The sequence below is a fragment of the Triturus cristatus genome, chromosome 8, assembly GCF_964204655.1.
Source record: "Triturus cristatus chromosome 8, aTriCri1.1, whole genome shotgun sequence".
Classification (NCBI taxonomy): domain Eukaryota; kingdom Metazoa; phylum Chordata; class Amphibia; order Caudata; family Salamandridae; genus Triturus; species Triturus cristatus.
The window spans coordinates 807,345,672-807,361,068 of record NC_140591.1 but is presented as its reverse complement, the minus strand read 5'-3'; the positions used below and the strand labels follow the sequence as shown (position 1 = coordinate 807,361,068).

Sequence of the window (15,397 nt, the reverse complement as noted above, 5' to 3'; positions counted from 1 at the left end):
GTGAAAAGTCCAGCTAACTATAACACCCCTGAAACCTATGGTTTTTTCAGTGAATTTCTGAGGTTTTTTAAATGCTAATTCCTAACTATAACGTGCCTGAAACCTATGGTTTTTTCTGTGAATTTCAAAGGTTTTTTAAATGCTAATTTCTAACTATGCCTACAGAGATAGGACATGTGAAGAAAGAAGAAAAAATGCACAGAAAGAAACAAAAGAAGTGCAGAAAGAAGCAACAGATGTCCTCAAATACGAAGATAAGTGCAGGAAGAAGGATAACATGCAGAAAGAACAAAAAGAAGAGCAGAAAGAAGCCTTGTTGCAAAATCATCCTGTACCCTCAACTTTTTCAGACGGATACTGGTGGTAACTGAGTCTGACTAACCAGTCCTAGAGCCAGTGCTATGTTAAAAGACACTTAGAATACAGTGAAAACACCTACATACACTAGGGAACATTATGCGTTGGGGTCCCCCTGTGATTAGCATGACCTCCTCTGTAAGCCCCTAGTATATTATAGGGCATGGGGATTAAAACTACCTCTTAAAACAGGCCACAGGGCGTTTTTGCACACGTTAACTCAGGCCCCGTCCCCTCCCTTCACCACTGTGTAAACACGCCCTGTGTCCATTTTTAGTTGGGAGATTAAGTTCATTTGAATCCTGAGGGTCCCTAGGGTCCAACTAGCCCACTAGGTACCACCAGTAAGTGCCACAGAGCTGCGTTGCAGAGAGGTGTAAAAAGTGGCACGGCCTGGACCACCTCTCTGCAATGCAGCTCAGTGGCGCTTACTGGAAGCACTTGGTGGGCTAGTTAGCCCCCAGGGGCCCTCAGTATTGAAGGGAAATTATATCCCCAATTTAAAACGTGCCATAGTGCGTGTTTGCACACGTCACCTCAGGCCCCGTCCCCTCCCTTCATCACTGTGTAAACGCGCCCTGTGGCTGTTCTAAGTTGAGAGATTCAGTCCCCTTGAATCCTAAGGGTCTCTAGGGTCAAACTAGACCACTAGGTACCTCCAGTAAGCGCCACAGAGCTGCGTTGCAGAGAGGTGTAAAAAGGGGCTTGGCCTCAGAACACTTGTCTGCAGCGCAGCTCCCTGGCGCATACTGGAGATGCCTGTTGGGGGCGCGTTTGCAGAGTACTGCACGGAGGGGTCATGGCCTCCGGCACGATGCCAGCCTTTTATTTATTTTAATTTTTTAAGAAGGGGGGCTGTGTGGTTCCCCTTCTTATTCTAATGTATTGGCCCTGATGACCCCATCCCCCAGGGCCTGTCTCCTAATTATATTTTTTTGACCCCAATCCCCAGGGCCGGCCACTGTTTTTTATTATTTTAAAAAAATATATATTTATAGACACACCTAGGACATGCTGGACAAACCGTACGTACCTATCACCATGACGATTTGCGTGATATTCATTAAAAGGCGACTATGCATGCAATGAATCCACGTGGAATGTATTTACACCACTAGTGAAGCTCTGACATGTCTGATGCCCTACCGTGCCTAATCCCGGCAGACACCCTTGTCGTTTATTTATACAAACATGGGTAGCTATTGACGGGCACATTTAATACACATGCACACCAAGCCATTCAAAGGGGATTCAACAAAAATTCGACCAAAACTATGCAAGAAACCCCCCTCACGGTTAATAAAACACACATCCACTGCTGGATGTGTAATACTTTTTATTTTACTCTCTGGAAAGGGGACGAACATCACTTGAGAGTCACAGCGCGCTCCTGACAGAGCCCAATGCTGTGTTACACCCACCATTGCCTGCCGAGTGCCACACACCTCTGTGTTGTATTCCACTAGCTAGTGCATATGCTATGACACTCTCTAGCCCATGTGCACTGTAACACCACCCCGTGAATATGTCATGCCACACTTGCCTTCGCACGGGTTATATTGCCCCATCTAACGTGCCTTCCTCGATGCCTATGTTATAACGCACAGTGCTATGCCATACATATTACAATCTGGGATCCATATCTTTGTCACAGTGCATATGCAACGTTACACTCCCCAGCACATATTTTATATTACAACTTTAGAGACTAGTTAGGTTACACAACACTGCCCTGTGCATATTACATTCCAAGGCGCATATCGCATAGCACGCGCTAGTGCCTGTGCTATCTCGCGCTCTCCAATGAATCTATCATTGCGCACAATGTATTGCATATTATATTTCACGCCCGGTTCATCTTATATCACACTTTTTGGTGCATAGTTTATACCATACACTATATCTAGTTTTCATTTTCAATCGTGCTCTCAGGAGTATGTTCTATATAACACTGTGTTCACCTACCCTTTTCACGGGCATTACATTTTGCGATAGGGGGTGGAGGGTCAGGGGGTGTTTCTACCAAGTGAGCCCGGAGTCACAGTCACAAACGTCCTCTTCTTCCTGAATAAAAGTGAGATTATGCTGCATACTTGTTCATATTTTAAGTAGTTCGCACAGACACAATGTTTTAAAAACAATAAAGTTCCTAATACCCGCCTTCTCTGAACAGTTAGCTTGCTGCCCCATCCCCCTCCTCCCTATCCTCTGTTGTGTGAATCCATGGACTAGCCTCCTCCCTCCTGCCATGCATGGTCTGATGTGCTGCCACTGCCCTCAATTTAGTATGATGTACCAGTCCACTCCTCCTGCCCTCCATTGCCCAATTCTATGCCCCATCATTGACCTCCTGCTTAAACTCTGTGCTCAGCTTGCTGCCCCTATTCTCCTTCCCCCTGCCCTCCGATGTCGTTGTGCATGCCCCTGCTCCATCCTTTTTGCCCACCATGTCCCATGGACCTGCCACTCCTATCTACTCTGAGTGTTCTGTTGAGCTGCCACTCCTCTCCCACCTGCCTAGCATTGTCAGATGACTGTAACCTGTCCCTGCCACCTCCACCCTGCCTGTCCACAAGCCATGCCCCTATCCTCTTCCTCCTGTCCTACATGGTCCATTGTACTGCCACACCCTTCTGCCCTCCCTGGTCTGTTGTGCTGCAACTGCTCCTCCTGCCTGCCCCGTGTGGTCTGTTGTGAGGTCCCTTCCCCTGAACTTTCTTGTCTGTGCACAGGTCCTGACCCTCCCTTCTATCCTCCATCGTCCTTTGTGCATGCCCCTGCACCCTCCTTCTTGCCCATCATAGCCATTGTGTTGCCACTAACCCTCCCACTTGCCATGCATGGTCTTCTGTGCTGCCATGGCCCCTCCCACCTTCCCTGTGTGGTCAGCTAGCTGACCCTGACCCCCTCCCACCTTCCCTCCATGGTCTGTGTGTATGCCATCATATTCTGACTGTTGCTCTTCATGGTGTGTCTTGCTTCTAGTGCCCATCCTGCCTGACCTTCATGGCTATCTTGCTGCTCCTGCCCTGCCCCCTTGCCCCCAGCCCTCTGTTTACATGTGCAGACCCCTACTCCCTCCCTCCTGGCTTGTCTGTTCCATTGTAATGCCCCTGATCCGTCCCCCCTGCCCTTTATGGTCTGTTATGCTGCAGCTTTCTCTCCTCTCTGTCCATTATGGTCAGCTAGCTACCATTGCCTCTTGCCCCTCTGTTCTCTGTTGTCCATGTGCATGGTCCTGTCCCCTCCCTCTTGCTTTCTATGGATTTTTGTGCTGCACTCCCGTCCTGCATGCCCTGTGTGGTGTATTGTGCTGCTGCAAACCCTGATGCCTGCCCTGCAGGGTCAGTTTGGTGCACCTCTCCATGTCCCTCCTGTCCTCTGTTATCCAAGTCTATGTCCCTATCCCATTTCCTTCCATGATCCAATGTACCATACTTGCGAACATTTTGAACTTGGTAAGAGGGAGATTTTGAAAAAAAACTGGGGTATTGATTTTCCCCTTTGAGTTACATTGAAAAAGAGGATATTGTAGACAGGAGACAGATCAAATAAAGCCCATTTGAGCTTAAAAACATTGGACGTTTCCTGGCTGAATCGGGTCTGTTGGCATGTATGGTTGTACTACCATTGCCTCTTCCTTCTGCCCACAATGGTCTATTACATTGCCACAGCCTTGAAGGAGGGTAGATTTTGTATCACAGGGGGCCCCTGGCCCGTTCTGTCCACACCTGAAGTATGAGACCCTTGTCCTTGCCCTGCCAGCCGCATTTGTAGGCCGTATTAAATTGACCAGCGGGTCCTGTGTTGCTATATAATTATCCTGAGACATCCTTACCACTCAGCCAGCATAAAACCCCTGTGTAGGCCCTTCTGTTCAATATGTAGGCCTCTTTGTTAAATTGACCATAGCTCTGCAATTTTAGTGTATAGCAGTCTGAAGGCAAGTCTGCGAGGCCTTCTGCTCCAAACTAGTAGCCCCCACCCTACCCGAGTGCTCCGTGCTCGGTATCAAAGTTCAACATCCCCCTGAAGCTGTCGACATACAGTAGGCTGCATCCTGGACTGGTACTTGCTTCCTGGGCAGGTTTCCCACTTTTAAGGAAGTGGCAACCACAGAGCGTCAAGTTAGGAGAACTGAGGAGATTTTATACATGAATATATTGATTTCCCGTACAATACCCATTATTTTCTGCTTGCTCTATGGAACTTACGATAAGCGATTGGCATGAGAGACTGACCTTTTCACCCAGTCCATTGTCAGCATTAAGTGGGTAAATGACGAAATGTCTGGTAAAATCTGCAGACAAAGCTTTTGGGTAGCATACGTAGGTAGATGTAGCGTGCAAAGGAGCCCACAAAATGATATAAAAAGGAAGCACCCACAGATATCGACGGACTACCTCGCCGTCTGTATGTAGGTTAACAGGCTGAGCAGGTTTTCCCCAAGAGCTGGGAGCTCTTGTCTTCCTTTGCTTAAAATGTCTTGCTCTGCTTTGCTTGAAGTATCTTATTCTATTTTACCTATATGAAATGTCATGTTATGTTTAACCATTGTTCTCTTTACTTTTGCATTTAAAAGATTTTGTATTGTAATTGCAGGAATGCTTGCTCTAAGAGTAAACGTGAGTGTTCCTAGGTAACATTTTCCTTGGTGTAACTTGTTTCTCATGATGCATTTATAGATGTGTTTTCTCTCTCTCTCTGTCAGTACATTAATTGAGATACAGAGAATATCATGACAGCTGTATGATTATCTGGATTCTGTATTTTGTACTTTGTCTCTATTCTGCGGTTTCTTTGAAGTTGCATCTTCTCATTAAACTGCCATTGTATTCTGCCTCCAATTCCATGTCTCATATGTCTGTTTTCTTCATTTTTGGAGCAAGCGTTACTAGGCACCCCGGCTCAAATTAAGGTGCCCCTTTTGTCCCTGACTCACTCTCCTGCTCAGTTCTGTGGTGGCTCCCGGGGCTCTGGGGTCCGCCCCTAGCTTCCTTGACCCGTAATAGATCTTCCCTCCAACAGCCTCTCTTGCAAGTCCTGTATTGTTGGTTTGTTGCCCCTGCCCCCCTTTCCACTGCCCTCCATAGTCTGTTGTGCTTCCATGGCCCTTCCTGTCTGCTCAGTGTGGTTAAATTGTTGCCTTTGCACCCTCCTACCTGCCTTCAATTTTCAGAGTCCGTGCCCCTGGCCTCTGCCTCTCAACAGTATCCTAATGAACAACTAGATTGCTAACATTCTATATTTATTACAAAAGTGTGGAACGCCTGACATGATTTTGATGTAATCAAAACTGTAATACCTAGAGCATTTCCTTTAGAAATTACATATATGAGAGGGTCTTATTGGCATCAAAATTATGGTTAGTGCTCTAAAAGACTAAAATAAGGACATATTTTCTGAGTTTTCAAATAGCGACAAAGCACTTTTAAATTATTTGTTATCTTTATGTTTTTTTATCCAGTTGAACACTTGATTAAATGTTGCACTTAGGGGAGAGGATGTGGTGTTACTTCCAGAACTGCAGACTTTGCAACTGGGGAACCAGGTTGAAGTTTCTGCTTCAGCTCGACATTCTGTGATTCTGGTCAAATCACTTAGTCTCCCCATGTCTACAACCAAAATGAATTTGTTCTTGTGTGATGTAACCAATGCTCATGTAAAGCACTCCAATACCTGACAAGTCTGCACTATATAACACTGCAAAAACACAAAATAATAAGTGTTTTGCACACTTCTGTCATTGGGCTATATTTGGGCTACATCTGGGTGATTTTGGGCTACATTTGGGCTCTTTTGTCTCCGGTGGCCATCTTGGGAGATTTATTTGTTATGAAGTTTCCTAATTTCCTCATGTACTGCAGTCTCCTCAGTAGGAAATGCTTTCAGTTTTTTACTTTTATTCCCTCATGAAGGTATTCAGATATGTCACACATTTGCCATAAATTCTTAATGTTAGCACTCTAGTTGCTCATTAGATCACTGTAGTAAAACTACTGTTCACCATGGAAGTCTGCTCCTGGTATTAAAAGTGCATGTTTCAGTCTGCATGTCAGAATTTTTTAATGAAATAGAAGAGGATTTGAGAAGTCACTCAAAATGTGCTCTCATTTTCTTTCTTCAGCATCAATCATAATTTCTATGGCAAAATGAACCCCCTCATTGTGTTCCTTTTTAAATTAAATGTTTTAAGTGTTACCAGTTTATTCCAATCAAGATGGCTTCAGGTATGCCATACTTTTGTCATAATGAAGACAGTAAGCGCTCTAGTTGTTTTTAAGAACATTCTGGGACATTCTGTCATTGGGCTATACTTGGGCTACATCTGGGTGATATTTGGGCTACATTTGGGCTCTTTTGTCTCTGGTGGCCATCTTGGGAGACTTATTTGTTATGAAGTTTCCTAATTTCCTCATTTACTGCAGTCTCCTCAGTAGGAAATACTTTCAGTTTTTTACTTTGATTCCATCAAGAAGGCATTCAGATGTGTCACACATTTGCCATAAATTCAGAATGTTAGCACTCTTTTTGCTCATTAGATCACTGTAGTAAAGCTACTGCTCACCAGGGAAAACTGCTGCTGGTATTGAAAGTGCATGTTTCAGTCTGCATGTCAGAATGTTTTAATGAAATAGAAGAGGATTTGAGAAGTCACTCAAAATGTGCCCTAATTTTTCTTTCTGCAGCACTAATCATACTTTTTATGGAAAAATGAACCCCCTCATTTTGTTCCTTTTTAAATTAAATGTTTTAAGAGTTACCACTTTAATCCAAGCAAGATGGCTTCAGGTGTGCCATACGTTTATCATAAGTAGGACTGTTAGCGCTCTAGTAGTTCTTTGGAACACTCTGGGAAGCTGCAGTAGAACACAAAGGAATCAACTGACAGTCTCTGCCCTTGTTGGATGTACATGTTTTACTGAGAATGTCAGACTTCATTCTCACATGACTGAGAAAGATAATGTGAATTTACAGAAAATAAGCTCTCAGTTTAGCTTATAGATCACCTTCCAAACCTCTGTGGTAAAAGCATGAGAAAATATTTTTCTCTCAATCATGATATCCCAGCAGAAGGCTTTTTCACATGGTGAAATCACCTTAGAACATACCACAATTCCTAAAATGAGTATGGTACCATCAACAAATGATTTATAATGTAACTAAAGTCTTAAAACCTTCTATTAACTGCAATGCTTTTTAATGAGGTGCTATCATGTATATTGGTCCCAAGATGGCTGCCAACACTTCTTGGATGAAGTGCTGACAGCCAATCAGATCTCAGGATGAGATGTGTGGTTAGGCTCCGCCCACATATATATATGCTTTTAAATGCTATTTTCTCAGGACATACTGAACAGATTTACACCAGACCTACAAAAGGCACTTCCTTGACCTGTAGACTACCTCTCTGCCAAATTTCAAGTAACTCTGTTCGGCCGTTCGGGCTGTAGCTGTGTCTAAAGGTCCTATGGAAAAATGCATGGGAAAAACGCGTTTTGGGACCCCCCTTTTTTCTCAGCCCCCGCTTGACGAATCCCCCCGAGACTTTCAGGGTAGGAGCGGAGCGTAGCGCCCCACCTATTTTGAAAATTTCGCGAGGATTCGTCGACCGGCGCCAAAGTTATTCCAAATAGAATGTTGCGGATTTCCTATGGAAACAGGGTCCTAACTATAACTATCTACTGGCGACCGCCAGTAGATAATTATATGATATATATATATATTATATATATATATATATTCACTGAAAAAACCATAGGTTTCACACATGTTATAGTTAGCGGAAATTTTACTGATAAAAAACCAATGAAATTGCCCCGTTATAGTTAGTGCTGGCAACTATAACTCACGCGACCGCAATCCTCTGCTGATGCTAATACTGTATTTAGACACTTATTTGCCCATGTCTTCTTCCATACATTTTTAGCTATACATATATTACAAATATTTTTTTTTATAAAGACACATATGTCATCAGCAGAAGATTGCGGTCGCGTGAGTTATAGTTGCCAGCACTAACTATAACGGGGCAATTTCATTGGTTTTTTATCAGTAAAATTTCCGCTAACTATAACATGTGTGAAACCTATGGTTTTTTCAGTGAATTTGCAAGGTTTTTTAAATGCTAATTCCTAACTATAACGTGTGTGAAACCTATGGTTTTTTCAGTGAATTTGTACGGTTTTTTAAATGCTAAGTTACTTTACGCCATTCGAGGCGTGCGCGCCCACTTAACGCAGTTCATTCCGTGCACGGTTTTTAGCAACTTTAATAAGCCCTGTACATTTGGTGGCCTTCGGCCACCAAAAGCACAGGGGGTGGGGTCAATGTGGATAGTGTTTTTTTTATTTCGATTTTATAATTTCATGTTGCCAAAATTTAGTTTTTTTTCACAGGTCTCATAAGCCCTGTACATTTGGTGGCCTGCGGTCACCAAAAGCACAGGGGGTGGGGTAAGTGTGGATAGTGTTTTTTTTTAAAAAAAAATTTTTAACCGTACGCGTACGGTAAGCGTACTCGCCGAAATTGCCGAAAAAACAAACAAACCGTTTTTGCTCTTGGGGGATGTTTGGGGACTCCCTCAACATGACTGTGTGGGAGGGAGTTGTCAAAACAGCCCCGTAACATGTTTTTGGGCATCATGTTTGATAAATAACACTCAGTGCGAGAGACAAAATGGCGGACGCCGCTTCCTGGTTTCGGCCGATTCGAATGTTTACTAAGATCTAAGAGCCAATCAGAATCGCGCTCGCGCACGCCACCGTACGCGGACGGTAAGCGTACGGTAATCGTACCGTAAGCGGGCTCAGATATATATATTGATTTAAAGGCTATTTTCTCAGAATCTACTGAACAGATTTACACCAAACCTACAAAAGGCACTTCCTTGACCTAGGGACTACCTCTCTGCCAAATTTCTAGTAATTCTGTTCAGCCGTTCGGGCTGTAGCTCTGTCTAAAGGTCCTATGGAAAAATGCATGGGAAAAACGCGTTTTGGGACCCCCCTTTTATCTCAGCCCCCGCTTGACGAATCCCCCCGAGACTTTCAGGGTAGGAGCGGAGCGTAGCGCCCCACCTATTTTGAGAAATTTGCGAGGATTCATCGACCGGCGCCAAAGTTATTCAAAATAGAATGTTGCGGATTTCCTATGGAAAAGGGGTCCTAACTATAACTACCTACTGGCGACCGCCAGTAGGTAATATATATATATATTATATATATATATAGTTTTAGGGGCAAACAGAATCTTTAAAATTTCCACTATGGAAATCCTTTTTATGATCAGGTGCGTAGCTTGGTCCATAAGATTGGGGGTTTGTGAGTTTACGATTACCCAACAATCACGCTAGTTAAAATACATTAGATGAGAAGCGGGGCGTGAGAGGGGGCTTAAGGAGCAGTAGGAAGGGAGAGGAGTGCTGATTGTGAAGGGTACGTAAAACTCCATATATTTTAAAATACCACATTTTTAAAGACCTTTAAAACAGAGATGAGGGTGTGTGTGTGTTTCTGTCTGTATGTGTATGTAGCAAACACAAGTAGATGATGGATGGAGCGCTGGAACTTTTCAGACACTCACTCCCAGTCACAGATCGGGGTTGACTCCATCATCATTCTTTAGCTCACTTCGCCACCCCAGTTTAGACCCAGCTATATGCAAATCAGTCTTGACCCTGTGCCTCATGGGAACAGTCCAGCCTGAACTGACAAGCCAGATCTTCCCTGAACTGGAAACAAGCATCCTGAAGCGCTGTTTCGGGGTAACACCCCTCATCAGCCATGCTAGATAGATACCAGTGGCAAAGTGAGCTAGGGACCCACGTCTGGGCATACCCTGCCAACTTAGGGCGAACAAAGAAAACACAAGGACATGATGGCTGAAGCGCTGAAACTTTTCAGACAGTCACCCCCAGTCACAGATCTGGGTTGAATCCATGTGTATGTAAACATCCCAAGCTAAATCTGATGAACACCTCACCGCCCGACTTAAAGCACCTGTACCCAACTATTTACAACAGAATACATTTTTTAGGTGGGTGTAACACCCTAAACGCGTCCTGAAGCTACACCCCCGCTTATAACGGACAGTTCAGCTAAGGAGATCCTTCCTATGGGTGTCTTTAACTAACAGTTCTTCCTCCCTTGCAGAACATATATTGCATTTTTGAGTTGGCATTGAATCAAGGCCTCAACCTGCAGGATTGTCACTCACCCATTTAATTTCTTCTGCATTTTCAACCTTTGGCAACATCAAACTTGAAGGCAGGGACCTCGCCTGCAAAATAACCTCCAGGTCCTCTCCAGCAAGACTGCTGGATACTGAATTGATCCTGACGCACCTTTCTGCATGGCCAAAATCAAGCTTGTCGAGCGTCTTCAAAATCTGTGTCCTTGCGTCCGCCTGTGGAGCAAGAAATATAACATTTATTCTTTAGGTGCTGTAAAAACGCACTTCCAATCAATAAGAAGATATTTACAAATCAATGTTTAAATCTCGAAACATGATTGCACCAACTCCATTAAAACGGTGTCTGTGTAAATGTTATTTTTGGGGCAAAGAAATATTTAGCAAGTTATGTGGTGCTACAAATCTTTATAGTTGAGTTGAAGGATTGTTACCCATTAATGTATTTATGGGTGTCAGGGAAGTCCTTTCTACCTTAGGTGTTAGGGTGCTGAACAGTTTTTATGTTGATACAAACATCCTGGTTTATGATGAGTCCCTAGCGTTCATTCGGCTTTGGTTATGTTTTACAAACATTTTCCTGGAAGGGTCTGTAGATACACCAGTGGCTAGATCTTTAATTGACGGGGAATTCCTCATTAATGCCACATTCATTTAAAGAGTAGACTCCTCCATTCACATTTTCTTCTGGTGCTTTAGGATTAGGACAGCAATAAAAAAGTTTAATCATCGCTACCTACAACCCCACAATTTTCCCACTACCACAGTATATTTCCCAAATTAGTGACTGTCAGGGACGGCGTTGGAACTCTAGTCCAAAATACAGGAGGGTGAGTAGTGGTTAATCTATGAATCTGAAAGTGATGGGTGTGAAATACTGGTGGTAGTGTCTGAGTGGTTCTGTCAGTGTGTGCATGGGTCTCTGAGTGTGACTGTAAGTGGGTACAGGAGTCTCTGTGTGTACAACTGACGGTGCATAAATCTCTGACTGGGTGTGTGAGTGACTGTATGGGTGTATGAATGTCTGAGTGGGTCCATGAGTGGATGTATGAGTGTGTCAATGGGTCTGTGAGTGAGAGCATAAGTGATTGGGAGGGTGAGTGTCTGGGTGGGTGTGCAAGTGGATGCATGAGCTTTGAGTGGGTGGGTGCATGTATAACTGAGTGAGTTTGTGAGTGGGTGCGAGTTTCTGAGTGTAGGAGTGAGTGACTGAGTTCATAAGTCTCTGAGAGGGTCTGTGACTATGTGTGGGAGTGACTGTATGGCTGAGTAAGTGCGTGTAAGAGTGTCTGAGTGGATCTGTAAATGGGTGTATGAGTGTCTCAGTGAATACATATGTGAGTGGGTCTGTAAGTGGGTGCATGAGTCTCTGAGTGAGTCTGTAAGTGGGTGCATGAGTATCCAAGAGGGTCTGTGAGTGGGTGTATGACTGTCCACGTGGGTCTGTGAGTGGGTGTAAAAGTCTCTAAGTGGGTATGAGACTGTCCGCATGAGTCCATGAGTGGGTCTCTAAGTAGGTGCATGAGTCTCTAAGTGGCCTGTACATGGGTGCATCACTCTCCGAGTGAATCTGTAAGTGGGTGAATGAGTACCTGAATGGGTATGTGAGTGGGTACATGAGTATTTGAATGGGTATGCGACTGAATGTATAAGTGTGTAAGTACATATGTGAATGTGTGTATAAGTGTCTGAGTGAGTTTGTGAGTGCATACATGAGTGTGTGACAGTGACAATGAAGTTGCGATATGTGATGTCCCCGTGACGGTACATCGGGAGGTGCTGGCGATCACGTCGTCATCGAGAATATCAAGCGTGATAATAAAAATCAATTTTGGACACATAATTAATGTCACTAATACTCTCATTTCTCAAACATGGGGTCAGAATACTTCCACCCTGACCTACTATGTTAACTTTCGCAGACATTTTAAGCCCCGGGAATCGTTCCCAATCAATAAAATGGTGGCTGCAACTTTCTGTTTAGGTTGCGTCGAGCCAATGAGAGCATTTCCATTGGTGCGGGCATTTGCAATTAATCAAGAAATCGTCGTGAAATATCCACAGCCAGAGATATCACTATAATTTTCGGCTTAAATTTCACAAAAAGTACTGAACGGATTTGCATCAAATTACAAAAAGCACAAACTGCGCCATAACATCTACCTTTCTGCCAGATTTGGTGTAATTCCGTTTAGCGGTTCAGGCTGTAGATTCGACTATGTGTTCCTATGGGAATAAAAATTAGAAACACACCCTTATTTCGCCCCTCTATTTCTCGGTCCCCACAGCACGGATCACCCCCAAACTTTCTATGATACACCGAACCTACTTCGACACTTTATTTGGAAAATTTCATGCAGATTGCTCAACCGACGCCAAAGTTATAGGCAAGTAAAATAATACTTTTCCTATGGAAACTAGGTCCTAACTATAACTACCTATTAGCGACTGCCAAAAGGTGATATATATAAATAGATATATGTATATATATATGTATTACCAACTGGCGGTTGGGAGTAGGTAGTTATAGTTAGGACCTAGTTTCCATAGGAAAGCTCCCGCGCTTGCTTTTAAATAACCCCCAGGTGGACCAGGTCCCGGAGGCATATGATAAATATAGGAGGGGGGGCCTCACTCCTAGGGCTATTCAAAGCCCAGGAGACCGGGACCTCCCCAGGACTATTTCCAATTATGTGAGGAGGCCTTGCGGACTCTCCCTGCCCCGGGGACTGCCACCTCCCCAGTGCTAATTAAAACAATATGGGGGGCCTCGTGGACCCCCCTGCCCCAGGAGCCACCACCTCACCGGTCCACACTTTTTTTTAAAGTAATGCAGGAGAGTCCCTTTAACTCCAGAGGGTCCTTGGGGGCCAACTGCCCCTCTTGTTACCTCCAGTAAGTCCCACACAGTGGGATTGCTAAGAGGTGATCAGAGGCCACGACCCCTTTCTCCACCACTCTGCAAAGGCGGCTCCAGGTGCACTAATGATTGGGGGATTAAGTACACTTTACTCCCGAGGAACCTTGGGGGCCAAGAAGCCACACAGACACTCATACAGGTTATAGGGTCTCAGACAACCAATCAGTCACCCATACAGCCACTCACATACCCACTCACCAACACATACAGCCACTTAGACACCAACTGACAGACTGATAGACATTCTCACAACCTACTCACTTACCCATACATTCACTGAGACATCTAATCACTTACTTATACAGTCAGTCACACACTGAATCATTCATACAGGCACTCATACACACAGTTTAACACTCATAAACATTTAAAAAAACACTTACAGTCACTGGATGATGTAATCAGTAATGTCATTTGAGATGTCTGTCATGAGTGATGTCATCAGTGATGTCACTGACCATGTCATGAGTGATGTACTATGTGAGGTCGTAAGCATTGCATTGCAGGGGCACTAGTTATAGTTAGCTCAGCTAACTATAACTGCTGAATTTCTCTGGTTTTGTACGAGTGAAATGTCAGCCTAACTATAATGTCTGTGTAAGCTTTGGCTTTTTTCAGTGAATTTTTATGGTTTTAAAAAAAATTATATTTCCTAACTATAACGTCCCTGTAACCTTTGTTTTCTTCAGTGAATTTATATATAAATTATATATGACTGCCCTGCTTTTCCAAGGCCATAACAACAGGGTCCAGGCAAAGGCCCCTGGGCAAAGCTGGCACTCTGTCCCATTGATTGCGCTGTCTCTACGCTGGTTAGGTCTGCAAGGCAATCTCTCTTTCTTCTCCTCTGGGATATTCAGGAGGTGGCCGGCCTTCGTTAAGGATTTAAGTTGATGAAGCTTTTCATCCCCGCGGAAAATGAGGTGGAACGGGTGCCCCAATTGTAAGGAATCCCTTTGCTTCTGAAGGTCATAACTGGTTGAAAGTCTCTGAATTTCTGAAGTGTCAAAGCCGCTAAATCCTGGTATAACATCAGTCTGTGGCCACGGAACTGTATGGGGTGTGCATCTTTTGCCTTATGTAATATGGCTTCTTTTAGTTGAAAGTCGTGGACACTAGCAAGGATGTCCGGTGGGCAGCTTTCATCTGCCTGAGGGAGTCCCACCCTATGAACTCTGTCCAACTGCAACTTCATGTCTGCTTGTGAGTCCAGTATCTGTAGGAAGAGGGCCTTCACATAGACCAGGATGTCTGTGCTCTCTGCCTTATCTGGCACCCCAAGAATGCGGATGTTGTTCCTGCTGGAACCTTTTTCGAGATCCTCGGGGTGGCGCTGTACGGCAATCTGCTGGTCTAGCAATTTAAGAACTTCCTACTGTAGGTGTTCAATCTCCTTATCCCATCCAGACTCATGATCCTCAAGAGTGGACACTCTGTAGCCCACATCTGCTAAGTCTCATTTAGCCTCCTTAAGGTCATGACCCAGCTCCTGTTTCACTGCTTGAATATTTTCACTTAAGGATGCTAAGAGTGCTTCTATAAAGGATCTCGTTAACAGGGCCGCTTCTTCTCCCCCTTTAGGCACTGGACTGGTCTCTCTGTTGTGCACTCTCCTGGGCCTGAGTTCCATTCGATGTGTAAGCATGTCTTTGAGCGAGCATTTTTTCTTCCTTCGTGTTTCCTAAATAATGTCCGCCTTATGCAGCCCGCATGTGTCGACCTTCACTTACCGGAGCCCTTAGAGTCCAGTATAGTTTGTCATACGACTCACACGCGGGCTAGCAATATGTCCCAAGGTGTCACTGTACCCCCCCATGGGGCTCAGCTCCTGTGTTGGTGGCTGCAGGTGCCTGGCTGAACCCCCAGGCCACTATGGGGCAAAGGAGTCCCGCCGTGGTTCAGGTGGCGAAGGAGAGTCTTGTCAGTTAC

At 44.5% G+C, this 15,397-nt stretch overlaps 1 protein-coding gene across 2 annotated transcripts in view; it reads right to left on the bottom strand.

Moving 5' to 3' along the window:
* CLYBL (citramalyl-CoA lyase) overlaps positions 1–15,397 on the bottom strand; it is a 2,027,539-nt gene that overhangs the window by 291,035 nt on the left and 1,721,107 nt on the right. For both annotated transcript variants that reach the window (XM_085622259.1, XM_085622260.1), the window contains one exon: positions 10,576–10,764. In XM_085622259.1, coding sequence (XP_085478385.1) covers positions 10,576–10,764 — 189 coding nt within the window. The remainder of the gene's footprint in view (positions 1–10,575; positions 10,765–15,397) is intronic.